Raw genomic sequence first — 26,551 nt, 5'->3', positions numbered from 1 at the left:
GCTGACTATAACCACAGAAAAAATCAGTTCTTGGTGCTAAAATATATATACTTCTGAGAAAACATTGGCTTATCAGCACTTTAAAAGAAAAAAGCCAACAAAATGTTAAGAATGGTTACAAAGGGAACAAGGAACTGAAGAGCAAGCATCCAGCATTATTTAGATGCAGGGGTTTGTGCATTTTAAGTACTACATACTGTTTTCCCAATATTAAAAAGAACTTAGTAGAAAACAGCATGAGACAAAGCACTTAACTCCATGTAAAACAGGGGTGGCTTCCTGCACTACATGAAGTAACCAGTGTGAACACCAAGAAAAATCATTTGAAACCTTAATATATATTAATTTTGCCAGTTCAAACCTGTAGCACTGAAAAGAGACAAGATAAGTGATGCTTAAATGGATAGAGACAATTCAGCAAATCAAAGCTGACCAGCAATTAGCCTCCTGACTAGCGGACTTTAGCAGTGCTTCTTATATTATACCGAACCTGCAGAGTGGTAAGGGCCGAAAGGTAGACAGAGTGAGAATCCTCCATCAAACTTCAAAACGTAACACAAATAGAAACACAAAGCACGATATATTAATGACATATTCCACCACTCAACATCTTTCCCATGCCCACCAAACACAACTATGTTTTTAAGTTTTTTTTCCTTCAAATCTAGCCCCTCTATGGCTCAGCTTTAGACCTTGCTAAAGCCTCAACGTTGCACAGCCCCACTAAGACCTACCAGATCCACAGGTGTTCAACAATCTGTATTCCATACTTCTGATTCACTATGCTGACACCATTTCTGTCTCTTATGCTTTGTCTTGTCACACTTTAAAGTTGGTCAATGCCTTCTGGCACGTACAGCTACAGTGTTCATCTCTCATGCTTTACTCAGTCTATTCTTGTGGAATGCCTCATTTGCAGGCATAGCTTTTGGTGCTATTTTTAAGCAGCTGTGTTGCAGCAGAAAAGGTGTTTCACTCTTTCAACTAGCTAACAGTTGTGTGGTTCCCAGCTAAGGGATGAAGACCTCGTGTCTTCGGCCTGTCTTTGCTGTCCACCACAATGATCAGTGCCATGCTCCACTGATGAGTTCTAAAACGAACAAACCCAGTTTTCTACAATGGCCCACATATTCCCTCTACACACAGCAGCATAACGCAGAAAAGGAAGGAGTCAAGCTCTGCTACATGCCTACTAAAGACTTTTTTTTAAGGAGGACATGGAGACTACAAAAAACAAACTGATGAGCACTTCTGCCCTTTCACAAAACAAGATGCTTTTGCAGAACTGACAGCCGAGAAGGTTGCTCTTTAGGAAATTGTAATCCATATTGACATGGCATGGAGTTGTGCCAGTTCCCATCACAGGAATCATGTGAGAAGCAAGACCTCAGATGAAAACTTCCTCTCAACTTTTTGTATGTAACACTACTTTGGGACTCTAGGTCTGATATCTGATGCAGATTAACTAAATCAAAAAAAAAAACAACAAAAAAAAAACCTAGCACTACAGAAGCTAAGTTAAAATATTGCATTGCCAGGAAAGAGTACTGTTGTAAAAAAAAATCTCTAGAACAAATTCATTTTTTGTTCATACACTCACACATGCAGGAAGACAGGACATATTTATCTTACGGGTAAACTGCAATGGAGAGAAAAATCTAAATGTATTCAAATCTATATTTGCTCACTTAGATCAACAATAACACAGCTAAATGGGCATGTTTAAAGACATATTTAAAGAAATGTCCTTATTATGTTGAAGTAAACAGTCAATATATAGGCAAAGAAAATTCTAGATACTATATTTTCTTGGCTCTGTTATTCTATGCTATTTTCCTTCTCCCCTCATAGGTAAACTATACCTGGTATGATACAAGATAAAATATTACTCATACTCTTTAAATAAAAGGCACATAGCAATCTGCCTACTCACAGTGTCAGGAAGAACATTTAGGAGAACTCTATCACTTTAAGGCCAGTTTCCTCCTTTATGAAAATAAAGGTTTTTGCTATATGCCATGACTAGATTGATAAAGACATTTCTGCAGATCAGTCACAAAAGCTCTGCCCTTACTCCTACATTGTCTCAAAAGGATGACATTTCAATTCCTGACACAGCATGATACTGTACAGACAACAGGTAAGTAATTTAATAGATCAGTACAGAACTTCCTGTAAGCAATGCAAACAATTCAGTTAGTTTCTCACAATAGACTACAGTGGTTATTTGATGAGTTTCGAGCACTTTGTCTGGTAATTCTTCACAAGGACAGGAATGCCCCGCTGTCTCCGTTCAGCTCCGTCAGCACTGAGGCTTCAGAACTCGGCGACTGCAGACACCGAGGACGCGAGGGCTCCCAGAGCCACACGTGTGCAGGGCGAGGGAGGCAACTGTGATGAGATTTCCAAAACCAGGAGTTCAGGATAACGGATGTGTCAAACTGAACCGGAGCGGTGATCGTCAGCCACCCCCCTGCACTTCAGTCTTCCCCAACCCAGATTTGAGCTACTGGTCCAACTCTGTGAACAGTAACGGTGTCTGTAGGATTAACCATTCATTGAGGTTATAGCTATTAAACAATAATCACTCTTCCAACATATTATTAGATGTATATGACCAGAATTTGAAAAAAACACTTTTCACCATCTAAAGAACAGTCTACATGCATACAAATATATATGCAATAGCACAAAAACATGTCAGTATAACATGTTAAGAAATATAGAATATTTCTACACTGCTTTTCAGAAAAAAAAAATCATGAGTTTCATAATTTTGTCTTAACTTTCGGCATTTTGAAAGCTGTAAAATTGAGGAGATGATGCCACCCTGTGTCCTAACTATTTTTCTTGGTTCAAGCTCTTAGTTGGCACAGATTTGCCAATGGCTTTACACCAGGAATGAACTTGTTACACAATAACATAGGTGTATCAATGTCCGTAAAAATATGTGCATTTCTATATTAGTGTATCGCCTCTTATTTTTCCTCCATCTTCTCTCCTCACCCTTTCTTATGTACTAAATATTTAAATGTTGTACTTCAGTTAGGTTTTCTTAAGTTATAATTTATATTTTCCCTTCTCTCTGGCATTAATTTGCATGTAGTTATCTTTGTTTTTATTTTTTAAGAAGTTATTAGCTGGTTAAAGAAATTTAATATCCTTTTGCCCTCACTGAAAAGCTTTGCCACCTCTTAAGGGCTCCTGAGGAGCTAAGCACACAGGCTACTCAGGAAAGTTAAATATTAATCACTAATGTGGAATAGTTAAAATTAATTCACTCTCTGTAGACACCTTCTCATTCAAAATTAAAATAGACTTTGTTTGGTTTAATTTCCCTGAGAAATGAATTATGCTAAATTAAAGTAAGGTCACTTCAGTTCTGATCCTTCTGAAACATAACAGCTTTACTTAATTTGAATGACATCTCCACCTGAAGACAATTCCTTAGTTTTCTCTTTTATTGTCTTTTTTTTTCCTGGACTGATAATAGAGTTAAGTTTAAAACAAGTTTTGTTAGATTGCTGTACAGCAATTCAACAGCAGGTTTTTACTGGTGGTTAATATTTGCTAGTCTGGACACAAGCACATAGTTTTGGGTAACTGGCTAAACGACTATAATCATTAGACTCACATTTACAGCAATTAAACTAACTTCAAATATACATTCTACAGAAAGTTCTGTAGTTTTTACTTCCAGCACAGTTTCCAGAGACATTGCTGCTACTAACATGGCTAGATTACTGATCATAGCTGACACAAGAAATGCTTGAATACAAATGCATCTAAAACTTGACTGAACATTAAAAATACATATACTTTGAAAACACCTTAAAACAAGTAAAGACCATCACAATGTACCGAGAAACAGAATAGTGATATGTAATTACCCATGTTACTATGTTACTGTGCATAAACAGGTGATTGCCAGTGTCACACAGCATGAAAGCTGGCTTTCTCCATGGCCAGAAAGCACTCTTAAGGTTTTATCAGTTCTACCGTTTCTACTTGACTGCATCTTAGTCAAACATATAGAATAACCAGTTAAAGACTAAAGTGATGCTAGCACGCAGTTCAGTGTCTGTGTATTTTCAAGGCGATGTTATTGCCATTTTCCAGATTGTCTATTTACTGTCTGACAGTCCAACGTCTTGAGGAGAAATCCCAGTTTATGTACTGGAGCTCCAAAAGAGCTCTGTGTTACCTCAAAGTCACAACCAAGAGCAGGAAATAGCATTTATCTTTTGGAAAAGTCACTAATTTCATTTGAAATCCTTTCAGTTTCCATGTGTGATAAAAAACAAGCAATCCTTCTTTTCTCCGTTTCCCCAAACATGCAAGTAAACAAAAATAACACAAAACAAGGAAAAGATATTAGATTCTAGAAAATGTTATTTTAAGGTTATAGCTAATGTGAAAGCCTAGCAAACCCAAGGCATTAAAGAAGTACATGCAATGACACCTATAATTAGATTGTGTAAGATTTTCTGCAGAGTGTTTTGTTTGATTTCATATTCGATTTACAATTCCATGCAAACTATCTGTTGTAGACTTTGGGTGGGCAGCGGGGAGGAGGAAGGGGCTCAGGAGAGATAATTCAGTCAAGAATACTTTTTCAGGAAGAAGCAGAGGTTACAATGATTAAACTGAAACACTCTAAGATTGTTCGAAGCAGTTATGGTATCCTAATTACAGGGACATTCCTTTCAACATAAAAGCCCAAGAATGGCTGTACTGGTTCAGACTAAGGCTCCATCTAAGCACAGTATCCTGTCTTCAGCCGTAGCCATAAGTAGATGCTCAGAGAAAAGGAGAAATGGGACAAGCATATGTAGTATTTTTCTGCAATACTTTTACTTTCCCAAACTCAGACTATTTTCAGCTCAGGGGATATCCTAAGCATGGTACAGTTTATCTAGTTAGTGACCCTCAATGGATCTGTCTTCCAAGCACTGGTCCAGCTTGTCCTTTTGACAACAGGAACTTTTTGCATTTACAACATCCTTAAGTAAGAAGTTTCAGAGGTTTATCAATCCCAGGGTTTCATTCCTGACTGGTAGTGGTCACCTCACCACCTAGCATTTTAAATGTAAAGCTCATTTTACCCAACATGCATCATTTCATATTAACCTACCCTGAATTTTATCTGCCATTTTATTGTCCTTGAGAATCACTGCATAAATTCGTCCAAGATAGAAAATCCCTGTAAAATAAACAAAACCTCAACAACCAGAAAAGCAGTCTGAGGTAGTATTTACTACAGCATGCACCTACATTCCCTGAAAAGCTTTTCTACTCTGAGTATGCTCTACCCTTCTATACTGTGCTACTCTGTACAATGGTTCATGGAAAAATATCCACACAATTAAGAACCACATTATATTGCATGAAACCGTTAGTGCCTTAATGCTGTCATTTCCTAACATTTTCTGTGCCTAACTGTGTAACCTTCAGATTTTTTTAAGAGTATTTTTAAATAGAACGTCAACTCCCGTGTCCTACATACAGATGAAGCTTTTAATATTATAAGGCATGGCAATAGTTTGGCTTCTTACAAGAAAGTTACAGATTGCAGAACTTCCAAAGAGAGATCATTAAGGACGGCTATAAGACACTTTTCACTCTATCACTTGTCAGAAAAGCTGAACTGCATCTTTCACTATAATTAAGATTCAAATTTGGAATGAAAGAAAAAGAATAAAAACTCAAACAACTTTTCAACAGAAATAGTATCCAGCATGGTAACTTTAATTTTGTCTGACCTTTTCCCCTTTAACATGCCCCAAGAAATCTTAAGACTTCAAATAAGTCTCTTTTGGAAGGATCTTGAAGAAAAGCTTTTGAAATAGGTTATACGATGGAATTAGCGTGTCAAAAATATAGAACATTTGAGCGAAATGCTTTCAGAGGAATATGTTTAAAGATTAAGGATTTGCCTTTAGATTCCCTACTTCAAGAGAGCTTTCTACCCACACAAAGTTTTCACTACTGCTTCAGTTTTCTGTGATGTCCAATCTGTCATATTCAGGATTATAAAATATGAAGTTTAAAAATTTTGCACAACATTGAGTTTTGCTGATCTTGCCTGAAGGAGGCAAGAAGTATGCAAATCAGGAGAAGTGGAGACAGTCTTATGCAGACCCTCTTCTGAAGAGGGAAAATTTAGTTACCAAAGGGAGTGATTAGCAGTGGTTTATTATCATGTATTTTCTAATTAATTACATCTACCTAAAACCTGAGCGATCTCCTAACAAAAGCCCTAGAAGTTCATAGTAGATCTGCAGCGGCTTCATGAGACGTATAGCCAGATTAATTTTTGGAGGAACAAAACAAATATTCATAACTAGCTCCAGGTTGAAGCAGAATAGAACGTAAACGCACTAAGTTGTTTTTCTCAGCATTCCCCAGAATGTCTTTTAAGCTAACTGCCAGTAAGTTCAATATATCCTGATCTTTTCTCTCAGAATGCTTTTTATAGTACAATCCACTTCTAAACAAAAAGCTTATTCTATTCTTTAAGCTGGTCCTATTTCTTTAAGATTATATTAAAAACAGGTTTACTAAATTCAGGTACTCAACCATATGATAAACCAAAAATCCTAGAAAATTGTTGCCATAATGAGGACTTGTGCAAAAATTCAACTAATTGTTTGTTAACAGAACTTTAAATTTATTTATTTATTTGGGGGGGAAGGAGTAAGATTTTTTTTTTCCTCCCAGAATGTCTGATCCTTTACATGTAGGTGTCTCCTTCAAATAGAAGTTTGAAACTTATTAAAATCCAACTTTGCAACATTTCTGTATTCAGCACTGCATTTCCCAGAAGTGATTTCTCTCTGAGGGAGATGAACGTCAGGACTGCACTGGCAACGGTGACAATCAGGAAATTGAGAAAGGGAAACCGTTTAAGCATAAAGCACAACGAAGAACTGGAGAGGAAATCTTGGTTGGTTTCTTTGAAATTGGTGAGACATTTCTGTCTCTGACTATAACAGGACAAAGATTTCACCCTTGCAAAGTAAAATTACCTAGGTGATAATATACAGAGCATTCCACCTCTGTAAAAGAAAAATATCCAAGACCCTAGTGGTTCCTACTAACTCACAGATGACAGGTAGGGATGCAGATCTCAAATCCGGATTTCTCTTTTTCATAAAAATATTTAAAAAAATACTAATGAGGTTGATGGACAATACTGATTTTGCATCAGGACAAGAAGTATTTTAGCAAAACAAAAAACAAAAACCCCAGCATTTGAAAGCATTTTTAAACCCACATTTTTTCGTTAATGTTGATATTTTAGCTTTTTCCATGATATCGTCAAGCTACAAAACTCTTTTAAATCATTTTATTTTAGATCCTAATTGCATAAAAAGTTTGTTCCCTTTTCATCTATCTGCTCTCTAACTTCGCTCATTGTTTAGGATTATGTCCTTTCTTTTTATTTCTTCTATTTCTCATTTTTATTTTATACCTATTATCAACAGATGTTAATGGAATGTTATTAATCTGCATTCAAAAATGGTAATTCACTTTCTCTATTTCTTAAGGTTTCCTAACCCTGGAATAACAAAGTGACCTTGAACAAAAATTACCACTTCTAAAGCTTTCAAGCCATTGTTCTTCCTCTCTTCATAGATTTTGTCAGTCTTCTGCAAGTGCTCTGCTTGGGCCGATCATTCCAATTGTGGATGCTGAATGCTGAGCAAAGTCCTTTTATTATAATTTTGCTCTATATTTCAGAATTTCATCCTATGAAATCAAAGTAGAGAAATGGAAAAGATAGTAGAAATTCTGTGGTTACATTAGAATAGATGAGGAATATTTTAAAATGTCAGTGGAGAGATGGTGTGAAAACTCATTAAAGCAAAGTTTCTTCACTGTCTGCCTTTTCCATTACACACCATACAGTAATTAAGCAGCACTATTTTTTATGGATTTATGCAGAGTAAACTGTAAATTCTATTCTCTCTGGAGAGACTAGTGTGTGTTTTCTTCAAAAAAATCCTCTGTGCTACAAGAAAATATTTCTGAGAAATGAAAATTCATTACGATGGACATACATCAGTGCATCAATATTTGAAAATCTTTTCATTATGAGATGCTCGGTTAATGTTTGCAATGGATGCTGTTAGTGAAAAGAAATATAGAAGAACTTTCTACAGGTTCGTATAATACAGGCTCCAGTCAAAGATGCTCCTCCTCTTAAATAGGTCAACGTAATTTGTTTTTTTCTTTTCCCCTGCTCAAAACAGTTGGGGGGGGGGGGAGAAGGAGAAGACACCATTGCTGTCTTTTTGTCCAGTGCTACTAAAAAAAAAAGAGGCTTGTAAGGCTTGTAAATACACTGTGAGTACACAAGCATGGTTTGGCAGTCACTAGCACAGTCCTGAGCGCTAAAGTCATTCTTCTAACAAAAGACTCTGGACATACCGTAACGTCCTCTGAACTCCGAGCAACATGTCACTGCAGAGAATAGCGCAGTGACTGTTCAGCTGTATGAGCAACACAAGAGCGCAATTAAAATGCCTGTTTGATAGGCCTCATTCTCCCACTTAATCAAATTCACCCTAGAGCAGAGACAGCTTTCCATTAGCAGCACTAAAATCACCTCATGTAATTATACCCGAATGGAGAAGGGAGGAGTGTAGCACATCTCCTGCTTGGAAAAGGGCCTATAACAGCTCAGGATGGGTCAATACGGGAAGAAGTCTGGCAAGAGCTGAAAAAGGACAGGGTGAGAACCACAGCTGCGGGTCTTGCAGGTCCCCCACCCTGGGCCAGTGCAGCAGCAGAGCCATTGGGCCCGGTGTCCGGGCATGCGTTCTCATTACAGGGTCTGGAAAAGAAAGGGAACCACGCAGAGGTCCAAGTATAAAACAGGACCGCTCTTTTGGTGAACATCTGATGGCTGAAAGACAAAGTATTTTATCTGCTCTGTTTCTATAAGGCTTGAGTTACCTTATTAATTGCTATGATAAATTTGGCCTTCCACAGCACATTCAAGATTTTTAAGTTGAAAGAGGCTATTCAAACACACCTGAAAACAGAATGACCCTTAAATACATCTAATCTATGCATTAGACAAGGGCATGTCTAACATCCAGACTGCCTAACTCTGTGGGTTAACAGATCATAATACACATCTCTTACAGCTTATATTTTTGGCACTTTAATAGCAGTAAATAAAAGCAGAACACCATTTGTAGGCCTTATTTCCTCAAAGCACTTATGCACATGCTGAGTGGGAGTCACATCGCACAACTTGTTTTAAAAGCCATTTTACCTGTGCAAAGGTGATGGACAATTTCCACTTCTTTCCTCTGTGGAGCTGCACATAGTGACGTAGCGTGCGTGATGTTACTTTGCAAGAGCTGCTGGGAATTATTTTTTCCTATTTTACGTTCTCTCATGAATAGCTGTAGTTCTTACATAATTTCTTTCAATCTTCACTTTCGAAATATATAAGAATATTCCTGTGACTCAGAGGTGGACTTAACAAGTGAATGCAATTTCTCATTCATTTATTTTACCATGAATTAAGGTAACAAATGTAAGTGAATGGAAAAAATCATCACAGGTCTTTGAGTACATCATCAATACAATTAAACATGAAATCAAAACTGAACCAAAATTTTAACTTGATTTTTCCCTTTTTATCAGACCTTTATCCCAGGACTAAATCCATTAACCAAATGCTTCACATATTTACTTTTTGTATTTTTCTAACTTTTTAAAATTCATTTCTCAATCTCTCACTATTTACCAGAGCCAAAGCTCTGGTGACAAAAAACAACATTCTTTCTCTAGAAATCCCATCTAAGGGTAAAAAAGCAAAGAAAGTTTCAACCAATATTTCCTTTCAGTTCACCCTATCACTTTCAGTAAAATTGCATCAGGAAAAGTTAAAAAAAAAAATCCACTCATACGCTACAATTCTTCACAATCACAATTCCTAAAGTCTCTAAAGGAAATAGATTCAGGGAAAGATGGCAAAGGACCGTCTCCTTTACAAACACGGTATTTGACCCTGCTTTCCCACATTAAGTTACACCAAGCACCTGGGCAGAAGCACAGTTCTGTTGGTGCAAGGCATGAAGCACCTCACGTTTTAGAGCTCAGAGATTCAGAAGACTGAAATTAGAGAGCTGGTGCTTTTAAGTTCCCGTGCTCGAGCCAGCCAAACCTCTCTCAGGCATCACTGGCTCAAAAGACGTTTGATCAATTCATTCATCAGTTCCTGCATCTTGCAGCTTTCAGTGCGGTGCAGTGAAGTAATGGAAAAGCAGAAGGAGTGCCCCTGCCTACGGCTGCCTGCAACCAGCGCAGCGCGGGATCTGACAAACGAGCAGCTCGCGTGTCCTTAGCAGCAGCAGCCTCCATCAGAGACAAGCAGATGCCTGGGGACTGAAACTGTTTCAGCCCTCTGATTTTTATCCTGAACTGCTTTGTCTGCCAGAAACTCCAAGTTCCTCTGAACTTAATTAAGCAGCATGTACTAAAATTGGTAGCATGTATGGAGACTACCTGCTCTGCAATTCAAAATGCTGTTACACAGCTATTGCCAGCCATAAAAAAAGAGAAAAAAAAAATTACAGATTTCCTTTTACAAATTCATGAGAACTTTCCATCTTTCAGTTAAGAAACAAGAAGCAGAATGTCTTACAAATATTCACCTCGAATCACCACTTAACAGCAATTCCAGATCTTTGACTTAACTGAATAGCTTTTGTGACCAACTACAAACAAAAAAATAACCAAAACATAGTGAAAAACATCACTATTAGAAAATAAAAGAAACAAATTAATTAAATAACGTTAGCTGATGAATTCAGGAATATTTCCCTCATGATGTTAGATTATTCAACTTTAAGGCCAGAAGAGACCATTTGAGAGATAATCTGACAATAGCTCCCTACATCTATTTAGGACATCCAGATTTTCAGCTCACCCTTCACATCCTACATCATGCATCTGTAAAGTTCTGCAGGAGAAATGACTGCATAGGAAAAGGTACACTGGACTCATTCCAGGATCAGCTTTATTTAAGCAGTAAACTTATCTTTTACATTAAATACTTACTAACACTAATAAAAATGATTTAAACAGTTGTTCAAATGATTTCACGTGTCATATTTCAGATGACTGTGCTCAGACTAAGTACAAAATGTTTTCATGTTCTGTGGTAAAAAGAGGGGAAAAAAACAAAGAAGAAATGGTGGTATAATTCAATGCAAGAATTAGAGCTAATTAATCTCAGATTCTCTTTTTATATATCCTCTAAGCTGTAGAAGAAACAAGTTATTCTAGAATATTTAGCTACTGTCACTAACTAGACTATTACGTTCTTGTTAAATAATTAATCTTTCGATTTTTAGGAGATCACTTAACTTCTCGCAGCTTAATTAAAAAAAAAAGTTGATAATGGGACAACACTGATATATATGCCTGTGAGGCTTCAAGCTTTACATTCGCAGTCTAAAATGCAGATCACATCCTCTGCTAAATTCTGTAGGAAGCATCACTCCAAGAGCAAAAATACTGGTGTGTTACCCTGATTTCTCTGAATTGTTCCATCAATGTATCCACAATACACATGCCTGAAACTGAGGACTGAGCTCAAATATTATATTTTAATGACCTTGGAATCCACAAACAACAGCGGAACCTAGAACTGAAGAACTGAATTAAAAAGAAATTCTGTGAGGCAGCACAGAATTTATTGTAGAATGGGGGAAAGAAAGGGGAACAAGGCAGAAAACTTGTCCAGAGGTCTACCTAGTCTCAATGTTTCCTGTTCTCCCTTGATGGACTCATGAAATGAGGAACCTCCTTTGGGGTAATTCAATCCATCTAGAATGCAGAGAACCAATACAAAACATTATAGACCTCCATTTGGCTGGGACCTATCCTGCCTTGCTCTCTTTGGAAGGTGAATGTCCAAGTGGTGTGATGATGATACTTGCTCTTAGGACAGAGATTTATTTATTTTTGTTATTGAATGATTTCATGGAGTGGAGTTTCAACCCCAGGTCTACGCCCTCCCAGATGAATTTCCTAATCATCAGAACAGAGCCAGCCTCCCTGTAACTCTCCCTTTCCAGTCCTGCGAAGTTCAGGTGTCTGGCTGTACAATGGATTGGGAAGAAGCAGACAGGGCTCTTCTCCATAACAGCCAGGTTTTGGAAGAAAGAACATTCTCCTGGGATGTCGAGGAGAGATCTCAGTCCTCTTAAGTCTAGGAAGAGTCAGCAGCATACATCATCTTCACTAGCAGATAGCCTAACCAACAGATACTACACACTCCCCCATTTCCACTTTGCATTGATCAGAGTTCAGGAGAGGGACATCTAATGAATCTATACGCCAAAAATTTTAGCAGCCTTGGAAAAAGTCCATAGTAAGCTGCTGTCTCAAACTGAAGTGGACGTTAGGCACAGGTAGGCAGAATTTTGGTGAACTGTAACAGTCATAAGAATACCCTCCTGAACCCCTGCATGCCTCTGTGCTGTTGTCTCCCTCATCTTCAGAGAAAAGTCATCCATGCTCAGAGGATGCCTTCCTACTGGCAGTAGGCATTTCTGTGCACAAACAGGCAAAATTAAAGAGTAGACATGACTTTTCAATAATATTTCAGTTTCTCAAAGGAAGTGCCATCAAAAAGCACTTCTCATTTACACAGAGAGAAATGCCCCCGCCCAAACCTAAGAAACATCCTAAGCTTGTGGCAGCCTTATCTGACACCAAAAGAATCAATTAATAGACAGAAAACCACACTATAGATTTATCTATATGAACCTAAAAGTAGTGAGATTAGCATTAGTTTCTTGGAAAGACAGTACAATTCCACCACTAGAATTGTTCTCACCTTCTTTCTTTCTCTGTGAAATGCATATACTAACTTGGAATTTAAAACTGCTCTGGAAATCCTAGCCTCCATTATGACAGGCATTTAATATGAACGTGCCTGACAAAGGATACACCTGTGGAAATTGAACAATGAAGTCAGTGACAAATTTGCTTCTAACATCTCTTTAATTCCCATGTCTAATCAGTTATGACAGTCAAGAAAAACTGACTATCCATTGCTCAGAAATTATGCTTTCTCAGTTTCACAGCTGCTGGCAATCTATTTCTTAATCTCTGAATGATTTCTTAATCTCAGTGTTTATAATTTACAAATTCATGTGGCATCTGAAAACTGAAACATTCTCCTCAATTGCAGGGCAAAATTCTTCATGACGGTGTTTCAAAGAACGGGTACTTCCAGTAGATAACAGGCTATAGAGTAGGACTTGGTCCAATGGCATTTCAGAAACGCTGTCTTCAATTATTTGAGGGAGATGTTTGAGTTGTGGAAACACATCAACTTAATGCATAGAAGAGCTTACAGAAGATGAAAAACTTTAAGAGATTTTTTTTTTTCCCCGCTACATTCTGTTTTCAATCATAGTAACATGCTGGAGAAAATGGAAGAGATTGGATTTATTCAGGCAGAGATTGCCATTGACACTCCATCATAAAGATTTATGTAGCATTTGCCTTCAAGCAAGGGGGTAGTTTCATTAATATTGGTAACAGCTGAGTTGAATATTGAGAATAAGTCCATGTTCATGCACTATCACAGAGAACTATATCAGGTAATCTCTATTTCTAGTGTAAATATTGAGATTAATTCTGTACCAAGTCCATAGTGCTGTAAATGGCTGTGAAATGTGAGCAATAAAACCAGTAATCAGTGACTTCATAGCTGGGCCTATAGCCAATAAACTGAGCCTTCCTTCTAGCTCTCTTTCTTTTGTTTTCAAATCAAGGTAATTAGACTAACCTCAACAAGACTTGTACCAATTTATATTGATGTAGATGAGGTATATATTCAACATGCCTACACATACAGAAAAGAGGTGTGGATTAGAGTCTATGTATATGCTTTCAAAGTGTAGTTCCAACTTCATACGATGCATAATTTAAAGATTAAAGAACACCTGGAAGAGAAAACAGGGGCCAAATCTTACAACATGGAAGTTACTGTGCTCACCACTGTGTTCCTTAGTAAGCATTTAAATTTTGAAAACAATTGGTCACTTGAGTCATGAGCGCACAGCTGACTGCCTGCATGTAAAAATCTAAATAAGCACACATTTTGTTTCCGATAGCTATCCTACATTTTGCAATACTCGAGATAGAAATAGCAATATCTTTAATATACAAATTAAAGTATAATTTTCTAACTCTTTCAACTAGGCTTCCTCATTCATCTTCATTAATTATCAACTAGTTATCAACATAATGAATTATGCATTAGTTTTTGCAGTGAGAACAGTAACTTACTGCAACAGTTGTGGTAAATGAGCAGACTGGGCTGCATAAGAACTGAGCAGTGGAACTCTACATCGCTCTGAGGTTCAGCTCTGAGGCACATCACATCGATCTCACTTGTTTCAGCACTTGAACACAACAGGGTCTTATTATCCTAACAACCTCTGTGGTAAAAATGAACTGAATTTCCTGGGACTGCCTCTCAGTTCTCAAGAGTTTTGTCAAAAAGACTTTTAAACTGCTACGCAGAATACCTAAGGTATTATTTTTGCTTGCTTGTTTCCTTTAACAAAACACATTTCGTATCACTCTACTGGCTTTCTGGTAATTTGAAGCTTTGAAAATGCGCTGTTTAATTATAAATGAAAGAACTTCTCTTAGTAGTAACATAAGAATCAGTATCCACAACGATTCTTGAAAACAGTTTTGAAACTGCGAGTTTAGAAAGCTTGCAAGACAAATACCAGTCTGAAACGTAAAACCATGTAACGTTTCATTTGGTAGATAGGAAAGGAAAAGCTTGGATGACTTAGTGAAATAGGAGTATATTGGCCTTTATTTTTCTAATAAAGCTTTCTTCTTACATTGTATATTAATTTCCATAGCAACCCCCAGGAGCAAGAAGCCAGCATTTCAGAGAAATCTGAATTGGTATAATACACAAAAGAGAAACCACAATAGACTAGGAATAGTACAGAAAAAGTCAAGGAATTCCATGATACTAAACCCTGAAAGTTACTGAAAGCCTGTATCTAACTATAGAAGTTATAAGTGCGCTAGAAAGCACTGGTTGTTGGTGGTTATACATGATCTTGAGAGCATTATATCTGAAAAATCTGAGATTGCACATATCAATACTTCAAAGTATTTAAAGTGTAAAGTGAACTTTATAATTTTGCTCTTAAATCTTTCTATCAGTGGCTTTCTAAGAAACAGAACAACAACAACAACAAAAATCAATAACAACTTTCAAAACATTTTTAGTAAAGTGAAAGGCATTTAATTCTCGATAATCATGTTAGTGTAATTGGTTATTATCTGCTAATGCTGAGCTTGCACTTCTGATGATTTTTCCAAGGAAAAATACATTTGAAGTCTAGAAAGAACCACAATTTATAATAATATGTCATTTGGGATTGCTAAAATATAAATTGTCATATTTATCAATCACTGGGAATAGCTATTAAAAAAACAATTTGTGGGAAAAGTGTATTTTCCAAAGTGCTAAAAAGAAAACTATACTGTCTGTTCAATCTAGCTTAAAAGTCCCATCTGGTACTGTAAAATTTGTCAAAAACAAACAAACAAACAAACCAACAAACCACCCTCCAAACACCAACTAAATAATAAAGTTCACAGCCATCAGCCACTTGTATTTCAGATTCCTTAAGGGCAGAAAGCCCAAGTATTTTTTTAAGGTTTGCAGCAACATATTAAAACATCTTACTGACACCTTGCAGTTGACTTAGAGCTTAAGTTTAGCAAAAAACTATCTGAGGAAAAACATCCGAGGGAAAGAATGCCAGTATCATCATCTTATACTGTCGTCTGCTTGTCAAGGTAAACCAGTGAAAGCAAGAGTAAAGAGATTAATCCTTTATGAATACTGTGTGTATATTCTGCATTACCTTTACTCTACACATGTGGACAGGTGAAAAGACACACACATTCAGATTTTGATCCAGGTGTGTAAATGCTTAGAAAACGTTGTTATGCTGTCCAAGCACTCTAATAAAAATAACACCGTACCTACTCTTTTATTATACTCAGCCATAAAACAGTTCACAGATTATTTTTTATTTACAAGATGAAGAGAATTATAGCATAAAATAATGTATTCAACATTTTTAAAAGCAGAAAATGTTAGTGGTGCCATACCGCGCCTCTAGACCACAAAGAAAACCAGCCGTTACCTGTGTGAAGAGAACCTGTGATTAGCCTGAGCAGGTACTGGGCAAATTTCAGTATTTCCCGTTTACACCGCTTCCTACAGCCGCTCATCTTAAGCAGCACCGTGCGCCTCGGGGCAGGGCCGGCAGGCTCGGCCAGGCAGGAGCACAGCCTCTGGCAGCAAACTTCTGGGGCACTTCGCCCGCCAGCTGCCTCGCGCGCGGCTGCGGGGCAGGCTGCCGCGCCGGGCCGCAGCGCGCCGGGCCGCGCCAGCCCCCGCGGCGGCCGGCCGCCTCCCGCGCCTCCGCAGCCCCGCGGCAGCTCCGCCGGCGCCGCAGCCGCCTCGCGCTCCGCCGGCCGGAGGCGGGGCCGCCCGGCCCCCCGCGCACACACACGCACATGCACACACACGCGCGCGCACACATGGATGCGCGCGCCCCTCCGCAACGGATCAGCGCGCCCGCGGGGGGGGGCCGCCACGGGCGCGGCGCTCTGCCATTCCCAAGCCCCGGGGGGCGGCGGGATGGAAACACCCGACTCCCCTGAAAAGCACAGACGGGGTGTTAGAACCCCCCCCGCCCCCCCCGCGCCAGCTACTCTGTGAAAGCACAGCGCTCAAGGTCGGGGGACAGGCCGGGGGCCCGCGCCGCACCTGCGGCAGTGGAAGCAAGTAGGAAGCGGCAGGTGATTCCCGAGCGCGCTGCCTTGGCCTGGCGGCTCCTCGGACCGCGAGCAGCCAGAGCTGGGGCCCGCTGAAGGGTGCGCGCATGGGGGGCCGCAGCAGCACTGTACAGATGGGGCAAAGCAGCGAGAGCCCCATTGTACCTCGGGCTGCGGAGCTCCGCCGGCTCCAGCTCCCTGGCCCGGCCAGGGTATGAGGCTGCCTCCAACACACGTAGCAGGTCTGTCCCGAGTAAGCCTCCTTAGGAAGCTATGTGCATTCTTTCCTATTGCCATATAAATTCTTTATTTTCTGGCTTGTGTGAGAGAAGTGTATCCCATTAATAAAAATGATCTGCTGAAGTCTTTATTCATGACCAAAGAACCAGAAGAATATGTTTTCATTTCCCTTGGAGTATTTCCCTGTACTATATAGAAACACAGAACAACTCCAACTATTGCATTAGGTGGTGATGCAATACATAATGCCTAATACAGTTAAAAGAAGACAGAGAACCCATTAGGAAAAGCTTAACAGAAGAAAACCACTGTTTGTCTGATCTAATTTAATGACAGCATTGACCAAACATTTTGGCAAATGATTTTAAAAATTATAATAAACATCAATGCACATCTTCAAACTATTCTTTATATTATGCACTGAGCAGGGATAAATACATTATAGACATAACACATCAAAGCATCAAAGTTGCAGTCAGATGACATAATTTCTACCCAAAGCGTCTGTTATCCAAGACATAAGCTTGCTGTCCGTGCCTGCAGTGAGGCTACACAACCAATGGAAAGAGTCAAAATGAAACAGCATCTGGAAGCCCCCCATTTTCAGCCCAGTTAAGGGTTTAGCCTGAGAAGGAACTAGGCAAATTTCAGTATTTCATGTTTACAACACCTTCTGCAGCCACTCATCTTGAGCAACAACTCTTCCTCTGAGGAGAGATAGAAGACTTTGCCAAGAACAGTTTGACAGAAAACTTCTTAGGCAGCATATATCACAGGCTGCCCTACAAGTTTCTAAAACTCCTTTGGTCTCTGAAAAGGAAATTCCTTAAATAGCTAGGAGAGCTGAATATAGATACTGAAAACTAGGTACTGAAGTGTGTCTCTATCCTAGATGAGGGTGGAAGAGGCCAACAAAAAAAGGTTCTCAACTAGACTCCTTGATCTTTATAAACCTTTGACTTTTTAATTGCTTTACAAAACTTTCAGCAGCAATGTTACTTCAAAATGAAAAAATGAAATATTGATTTCTCAAAGCTTTAAACAAGGATGTTTTCACCAACACCATGGGTTTTTTTTCCCCTCCTTAAAACAAAGCTTTATCAGTTTTGACACATTTTCCTAAGCCTTTTACATTTCAACACAGCAATAACAGTAATTGCTGTCTAAGAAAGAGTTCATGAAAGGTTTCTGACCAGTTTCACTAAGTGCCTTTTAACAAACAGTACAGTATTCAGACAAATTTGGACCTGCGTCTAGCTCCCATTATTCCTTTGCTCAACACAGATGGCCAACTAATCGTTGGAATAAAGTTGCTTATCCCAAATCAAAAAAGAGCAGATCATGGAAAAGCGGAGAGGATAATTACAATGGTAACAATAATAAAAAAGCATGGTTTTGTTGACAAATATAGTGAAACGGCCTGAAGGACAGTTGGGGAATACCAACATATAACATTTTATGATTGAACAATTTTTTGTGTGGATGGAACACTAAAGACCTCTCTCAGAAACAGTCTCTCTTCACACTGGACTAAGTAAAAACATTTTAGATCTCTAAGCAATGTCCACCCCAAGTAATTCAAAATCCATAGGCCTGAACTAAAACCTGAAACAAAGTAAGAAAATTTCTGTTGACATCAGAGGCATCTGAACCAGTTCCTAGAAGTTCTGACTTCAGAATCAGGTACTTAGAAATCCGGGTTTAAAAGCCACTATTTAAGTACAATGGAGAAGAATAAAACACACACACATGAAACAAAATAAGTTTTTTCAGACAGTAAGAAAAGTAACAAGGAAGCATGGTTTGTAAACTCTTGGATTTTCAAATGAGTTTACCCAGTCCAGATGACAGGCATCCCAAAAAAACATTAAAAAAAAAATTTACTTTATTTTGAAGTACTTGGGAGGCATGAAATGAGTGGGAGGGAAATATACGTGCTTTTTTTTTTTTTTTTTTTTTTTTTAAAGACAGACCTTGACAACAACTGACAAGTTTAAATGCAAAGTAGAAAAGCTCCTCTGAATGTACAAAGTGCATTGTACAGATGTTAAGACAAATTAATTGATAATATTAGTCAAAGATTTTCAAGCAAAATTACAAGAAAAATCTTAAATATCTCTAGGTCATCACAGCAAGAAAACACATGCACAAAAACATCAATTTGATGAAATCTAATTTGAAAATGTACCTCAGCTGCTCCCTAGTTGCAACTCCATATGGATTTTCAGAACTCGAGTTAGGATCTCAACATCACTGCTCTAGGCACCGAGCACCAATGTGTTGGCAACTGAAGCCTAAGCATATCCCAGACTAGGGATGTAGCTACTGATGTAGCTTTAAGCCCATTCTACAAAAGATGAAACTATGCAAATCCTATTGTTCAGAGTGAGTCAGTATTAGCAGATATGGAACCAGTATTTCCTTTATAGTTCCTGAGTAGGAATAGCATTGCACTGCAAAACAAAACAATCATAAAGCAGAAATCAATTATCAGCAATATGAATCATTTTAAAATAAGTAAAAAAATTGATTTCTAAATTGCACAGCTAGGTGGGACAGTCTAGTCTAGTCTTCCTTCAGAAAACCTTAACTCCAAATGCACTGTCAGTCTAAGAACAGAGCATTGTGATGGCATAGCATAAAATGATAAATAACTGAGTTAGATAACATTAGTTTCTTTTTGAGAGAGAAAACAGTTATTAAGTACAGATCATATTTAATAATGAAATAAAGCAAAACCATCACTTGTAAAATATAAGAAATTAAATTTGGCTATCATACTAGCTAACAATGGCAAACACAACTTGCAAAAAGCACAGTGTAATGCTTTAAGGAAACATAAATACTCAATAAGAAAAAATCCCTGGAATAAAGGTGACAGTGCACGCCTGATAAATTTGCCAGTCTGGTAACAAAAAAACAACAGTGTGAGTTAAAGTGACATACACAGAACACACAAGCTGATCAGCTTCCTGTTGCAGACTATTTGCCTTGTATGCTTCTTTCATTTACGTACAGTATTTAAACATTCTTCCTACTTCTAAGGGCACAGATCTCCATCCAGACTAGACTTTGCCTAAGAGCAAATCTGAAGCTTCTAACAACAGCAACAAATTCAACCTCATCGAAAGGGCAACGGCAGGAAGTCAACCAGGAACATTGAAAACTTCCATACACTGAATTTCCTCACTGTTGACTGAAGATCATCTTGCAAGTGCTTTTGTTCTTGACGCAATTGCTGAACTCCACAACTGAACATTTTATCGGAGACTTTCTAACCTTATTTCAAAGAACAGGGATAATATTTACAAGCGAAACACATGGCAAGAAATAACAGATGGGCAGAAACAAACAGATGGGTGAACACAAGGTGTCAGTGAGATGTTTATGATCAGCATAATAAACAGCTGCCACACGTAGATGACCATCATTAGATCTCCTTTCAGTAGCTCCTTATCTGTCATATACATAAGAGTCTTCCTAAATCGCAGCTTCTAATCTATTTATTTTAACAGCTCTTCTCTGGTCTTTTATTTCTTCTCAGCTCAACAGTATCTTATACCAAGGTGTCCAAAGTTGGCCAAATTATTGTGAAGTGGAAATAGGATCAAAGTCCTGCATCAGAGAATTCACTGGAAACTGCAGTACTAATTCTGAATTATTCACTGTTTGTATGAACATATCAGCCACCACTTATAACCCTAGCCAGAGAAGGGCAGCAAAAATTCTCCTGCACTCATTTGCTCAAATATAATCTTAGATATTAACACAAACCAGTGATGGCTATATGCTTGAATGTGAACTGAGGATGCAGAAATGAAGATACATATTCCCTTTCCTGCCACTCAATAGCAATGTTAGGTGATGAAGCTAAATTTACTTGGTTTAAAACGTTATTGCTCATTGTTGTCTGTCCTGGATGTTATAGTGACAACAGAGGACAAATTTTTTCCTCTTCCTTCACTCCATATTAAAATTGTTGGGATGTGGCCCCAATTTCATTCATTTCTGTGACTTGTGTGGGAATGGCAACTTCCATGGAGCGCTGGGACAGAAAGCTGGGGGATTGTCAGGGCTCCTGGTTATGAAGACAGATTTTCTTTTACCCTTTAGAGCATAATGAAAAATTTTCTAGCGTCCCAATCACTACTTATTCATACTGTATGTAATGCTTCTTAACGTGTAACACAAAATAATGAGATGTTTATCCTGTCTTATGCCACTGAAAATTAAGTCTTACTGCTTTTTGTCTACATTGCTTTTGACTCCTACTGAAAGTGTGTTAAGAATAATGTCCTCAAACAGCTCTATTGCTCTGCTTAAAACAGTACTACAGAAAAATGACTGCTATCTCAAGCTGCTTGCATAATAACAACAAATTATACATGTGCTCCATTGTAATAGCTAGTACCTCCATAAAAGAAATTACTTCCATCACTGTTATACTACCAGCCTCTGCAGTTTCAAACAATTTTAGATTACATTTTTGGAGCTTAAGAATAAAACATAGTGGCTTAGCCTGTCAGAGCATAAGACTTTTGACCAGTATAACAAAAAACAATTTTTAAAACATTTGTTTCTATTATTTCTAACTCCCCCGTAACAAGCTGAACAATCAGAGTGCTTTTTTTGTCTACTCGATGTCCTTGAAGCTTCTCCAAGGATTCATTTTCACACAACAGTCCAAGATTATACTGCAGACAGTCAACTAGGAACTACCGCTGCCTTAACCTCCCACACCATCCTCACTAGCCTAATTAAATATTCATCACTCCTGAATGTTACAATGTCAAACACAAGCAACTTCCCAACCTGACCTTCCACAGCCAGCTAGAGAATTATGCTGGAGGATAAAGAAGCCTGGGACTCACCTCATGAAACATAAAATGGCATAATGCAGTTTTCATGTTACACATTTAAGTTCTGTGCATGCACTGTAAAATTCTCACTGCAGAAGCTAGACTACTCAGTCTTTTAATGTTCAGTATAAATTGAATCCCTCTACACAAAGCTAACTATAAAAACCTGCAAGGACTGTGTTATCAATAATCTTTCTGCAGAACACCAAAATCTTCCTTATTTGGAAAATAGTTTTGTATACACAGTAATACATTCCAACTTAAAAAACAAACAAACCCATGCCAAGTATTTTAAATAAATTAAAAAATGATTAACATATACTACTATCAACAAGTATTTGATATTTGTGCATGTGTGTGTGTGTGCGCATGTGCACTGGGGGAGCTTTGGACTCCTATCTTAATTTCAAATACTCCATTCATGAGAAGTTTACATTTTGCCTTCAAGAGAAAAGACAATTCTTTTCTTTGATTAAATTCAAATCTCTCTCCCCTGTGGAAAAAATATCTGAAGTTATCATAACTCATTTTAATTGTATTAGACTCTGCATATATTTAACATCTCTATTTAATTGAAGAGACAAAGCAGAACACAAAAATCAGAAGGAATTAATTTCTCTGCTATAGCCTTAGTAGACTATAGGTTCTGCAGCTCTCTAGAGGTTTGATATGCAACTCAAACATACCCATATCATGTCCATACATAACGAACATTGAACATATTTTGCATTTTGACCCTGAACACCACACTGACAATTGGGTACAAAATCTCTTTTATCTATATATACTATGTGTGCAGCATTCTTAGGAAGACTGAATAGTCATTGTACTAAATCAGGTATGAGAATTCTGTAAATATAACAAATATACATATGTGCATGGGCCAGTAAGTAAAAATCTTCATAGGAAGGATGCCTATTCATTTATATACATATAATATAGACATCATTGAAAGAAACTGTTTAATTTCATATCTTTAATAATTTGGTCATCTATGAAAACCCTTTTGCCTCCAGGATTTCCCATGAAAGGTCAAAATTTATTTTTTATCTTCTTCAGTCAAGGGTTTCCCTTCAGTTTTCAGCAGTTTTTTTAATGTATTTTTGCTATCCTAAAACAATTGTGCTTGCTGCAGTTTGCAGATTTGGTTTGTTTCCCCAACTAAACTGATAATTAACCTCGAAAGGTCCCAGTTCTTTAAGTGAGCAGGTAACTGGAGGCTCACATGAGTGGATCTGGACATAATCATGGGACATCCACAATGTTCTAGGACCATGGAAAAGTATAGTTGCATTCCCTGCCAAGGGATGCCTGTGTAGCTTCTTCACATCTCATTTCAAATGCCATGAATTACAATGCATCTGGGTGAATATGCTGCAGCTACATCAGATAGAAGAAAAGGACAAAAATTCCTAGCAAACTGAACATGAAAGAGGTCTTCTGTTTTAAAAATGAAAGCCCTCCAAGCTTAGGAAGCAGGCAATGAGAATTCAGCCTAACAAATAGGGCAGCTTGCCTCCATGAAAGATGGAGGCAACAGCCCAAAGAGTTCTTCAAAGCCTATGTCTCACCTAGAGTCATCTTGACCCAGCTGTCCTTCATCAAAAAATTGATTCTGTTAACTGTTTTAAAACTTCTGTAGTTACATATGAAGGACCAGTATTGAGAGCAAGTTCCACTAGCATACTGCCAAGGCCTGTGGTGTACGCCTTTTCCCTCCTAGCAGGGTCCTGCAACATCAAGAAAAACAGTCTGTGCATTCCTATGGGAATCTATAGGATAGGTAGATAGCTATCTATACGATAAAGCTCTTTGGAGCACATGAGTAGTTACTTGTCTATTCTCAACTTCTCTCACTGATGCAATTGTAACACTGGCCCATAAACTCTCCTTCCACACAATACAGTTGATTAGCACTTGCAATATATCTATAATTTAACTCTGACAAATCAGAAGAATCAGCATAAATAGGCTTAGAGTTGATCAGACCATCTGTATAGCTCGATAAACCTGAGCTCAACCTTACTCACAGATAATAAGAAAGCTTCATATATGCCCAAAATTTGAAAGTAACAACCTCTTTTCTATTTTGCACACGTTTTAGTTGCAGACAATTCAAAACACATTCCAAAAAATGATTTTATGATCATCTTCAGTCAATCTGAAATTCATTTGGGTTTCATTCTATGGGTAAAGACTGACAGAGCTACTCAGCAGGAACTTCAGATAAAACGATCAAGAATATAAATCAGAGAGCAGCATACCCATTTAACTTTGCTGGCCCTATAAAGGAAACTTCTGAGTCCACATTAGGGTCTTGAAGTCATACACTATCCACAACTGCAGATTTTGATGGCCTTATACAACATCTGTGTAATATCACCATTCTTCTTTTTCTCTCTCACCACTTTCTTTTGCCACAATATAGTTGGCTCCAACAAGTACAATGGCAACGCTCTGCAGCTTCAGGCAAGCCTCCCTCTTCTGTGTAATACTACTTTACTGGTAATACTACTTTAAATCAGTCCCCAAGGACCAAAGATGGAAGGAGGCAGAATGGAAGTGAATACTGGAGATTAAAAAAAAGCAGGGGAATAGAGCAACCAGGGAATTCAGCCTCATGTGTGACCCAGAAGAATTAGTGAAAGACAATCTTTGATTCCTAGTTGGGAGTTGGTACTCATGCTTGAGACCTCAGAAAACAGTAGAAGTTGAAAAGAAATCACTGCAGTTTCTTAGCAATAACACAGTCTTAAAGATCTGATCAGATAAAGGCCCTAAGCATAAATTCAAATAATCTTTCAACTTTATAGCTTAAGGAAATGCAGTAGTTTTTATTATGAACTCAACTATTATGAGGTTACAAGTCACCAATAATAATCTGTATTTGGTCTAGCAGAGCAAAAGAACATTTCATTAGTCGACTCTAAATAAATTTCCAGCTCAGAAGTTTAGAAGAGGAAGTTAACTGCATGGCTGGTAATGACAATGGAGCATCTCATTTCTCCCACCTCCATAAACTGGCGCAAAGAAATTAAACATATGTATGCTCCTGAGCACCAGTGTTGGTGTAAGATACAGGAATACCACTACTTGTTTCATTGTCAGGAGCAAGAAATACTACAAAAAGGAAATGACTCCCCAACACTGGAAGAATGATGGTGCTTTTAAGATCTTATATAGTATAGGGGTGAATATTCCTTCTATTTAGCCCCACAGAAATTCCTTAGGATTTTTTTTTTTTCCAGTACCAGGTGCTTGGACTGTGTGCTAGATGTAGAACTTCAGTCACCAAATAGAAACCATGTTATATTACAGAAATTATGACTTCAAACTTTTTCCCATCAGAATAGGATAGCAACCTCTATGGCAGAAACTGTATTAAAAATTGAAGAGATAAGCTGTTCAGTCAAAAAAATTCTGTTAGAATTATCTTATGTCCAAGGAACTTGATTGGAGGGGAAAAAAAAAATTTTACAGAAGTTACTTGTCAGATATAAGCATCTTAATTGCAAAGATGCCCTCACCAGTTTTGGTCAATAAAGAATTTATGGCATTTTGTACAGCTTTAGTTCTTGTCTCTTGATTAAACTGGATAAACCCACTCTCCTTAAAGTTGCTTTCAATTCAGTAATCACATTTTATCCTGCACTATTCTAAATTATCATTAGCCAGACTCACTCATATGTTGTCTCCAGAGAGAATTCAGGTCGGTCACATATTACTAGCCTACCTCCGTGTTTTCCCCTAGATAAAAGAGGAAAAAACAGAAGGCAGATAAATGAGGAACAGATGGTTTTAACTGGTTGACTTTCTCTGAAGGTAAAACATTTATCTCACGAAAACACTTAGACGATTTCCTCACTTTTTAATATTAATGTTTCTAAATAATATACTGCTTTGACTTCCCCAGGAACATTCCACCTTTCCACAGACTAGAAAAAACAAGGCTGGTTTGTGAGGCTCTCTGCCTCGGAATAATTTATATAAAGTAGAACAGTACCAATAGCAAGGAACCTTATTTCAAAACATCCTGCAGTCTCAGAGCAGATTATGGTACTGTTCTGGGCAAGGACGAGACCTAAGTGAAAATACTCCTGAAAGTCTCTGATCATTCAGCTCACTGATCGTTGTGCTATGAGACCTCACTGTTAATATTATTGTAACTGCACTAATAATACTAATTGTTTTTGTATTTGGGTTTTATTGTTAAGATTTTAAATAGACTAAAAATAAATTTTTGGCTCTGTAATCATTTGGACCAGCTATAGATTTAAATATATAGTGTGGTCCCCTGTTTGCCAATAGCAAGATGTCCCTACCATGAGAATCTGTTTGCAATTTGCTTTCCTTCTAATAGTCTTTCACAGAAAGTGTCCTCATACTCTAACCACTTTCATGCTTTTGGGATGATACTGATTTCTGAACTTGCACAGCTACATAAAAACATCATTTCCCAGAACTCCAGCTTTGTACCCACTCTGAACTTGCAGTTCACGCCGACTGCTGGAGCACGTGTGCTTGTCCACGGACAATGAAGATTCCAAGAAGTCAGCCAATTTTTACTTTAGTTCAAGCAAGAC

General features: G+C 38.0%; 1 protein-coding gene across 3 annotated transcripts in view; it reads right to left on the bottom strand.

Moving 5' to 3' along the window:
- Window positions 1–26,551, bottom strand: part of KCNIP4 (potassium voltage-gated channel interacting protein 4) — a 466,196-nt gene that overhangs the window by 343,133 nt on the left and 96,512 nt on the right. The window contains exon 1 of one of the 3 annotated variants that reach the window (XM_067298181.1): window positions 16,233–16,320. The exons of the other annotated variants lie outside the window; for them this stretch is intronic. Within the exon in view, the coding sequence (XP_067154282.1) occupies window positions 16,233–16,320 (88 nt within the window). Of the gene's footprint in view, window positions 1–16,232; window positions 16,321–26,551 lie in introns of those variants that run through there. 3 annotated transcript variants of the gene reach the window in all.

This window comes from Apteryx mantelli, chromosome 5 (assembly GCF_036417845.1).
Source record: "Apteryx mantelli isolate bAptMan1 chromosome 5, bAptMan1.hap1, whole genome shotgun sequence".
Lineage (NCBI taxonomy): Eukaryota > Metazoa > Chordata > Aves > Apterygiformes > Apterygidae > Apteryx > Apteryx mantelli.
The sequence above is the reverse complement of the archived record's forward strand: the minus strand, read 5'-3'. Positions and strand labels throughout refer to the sequence as shown.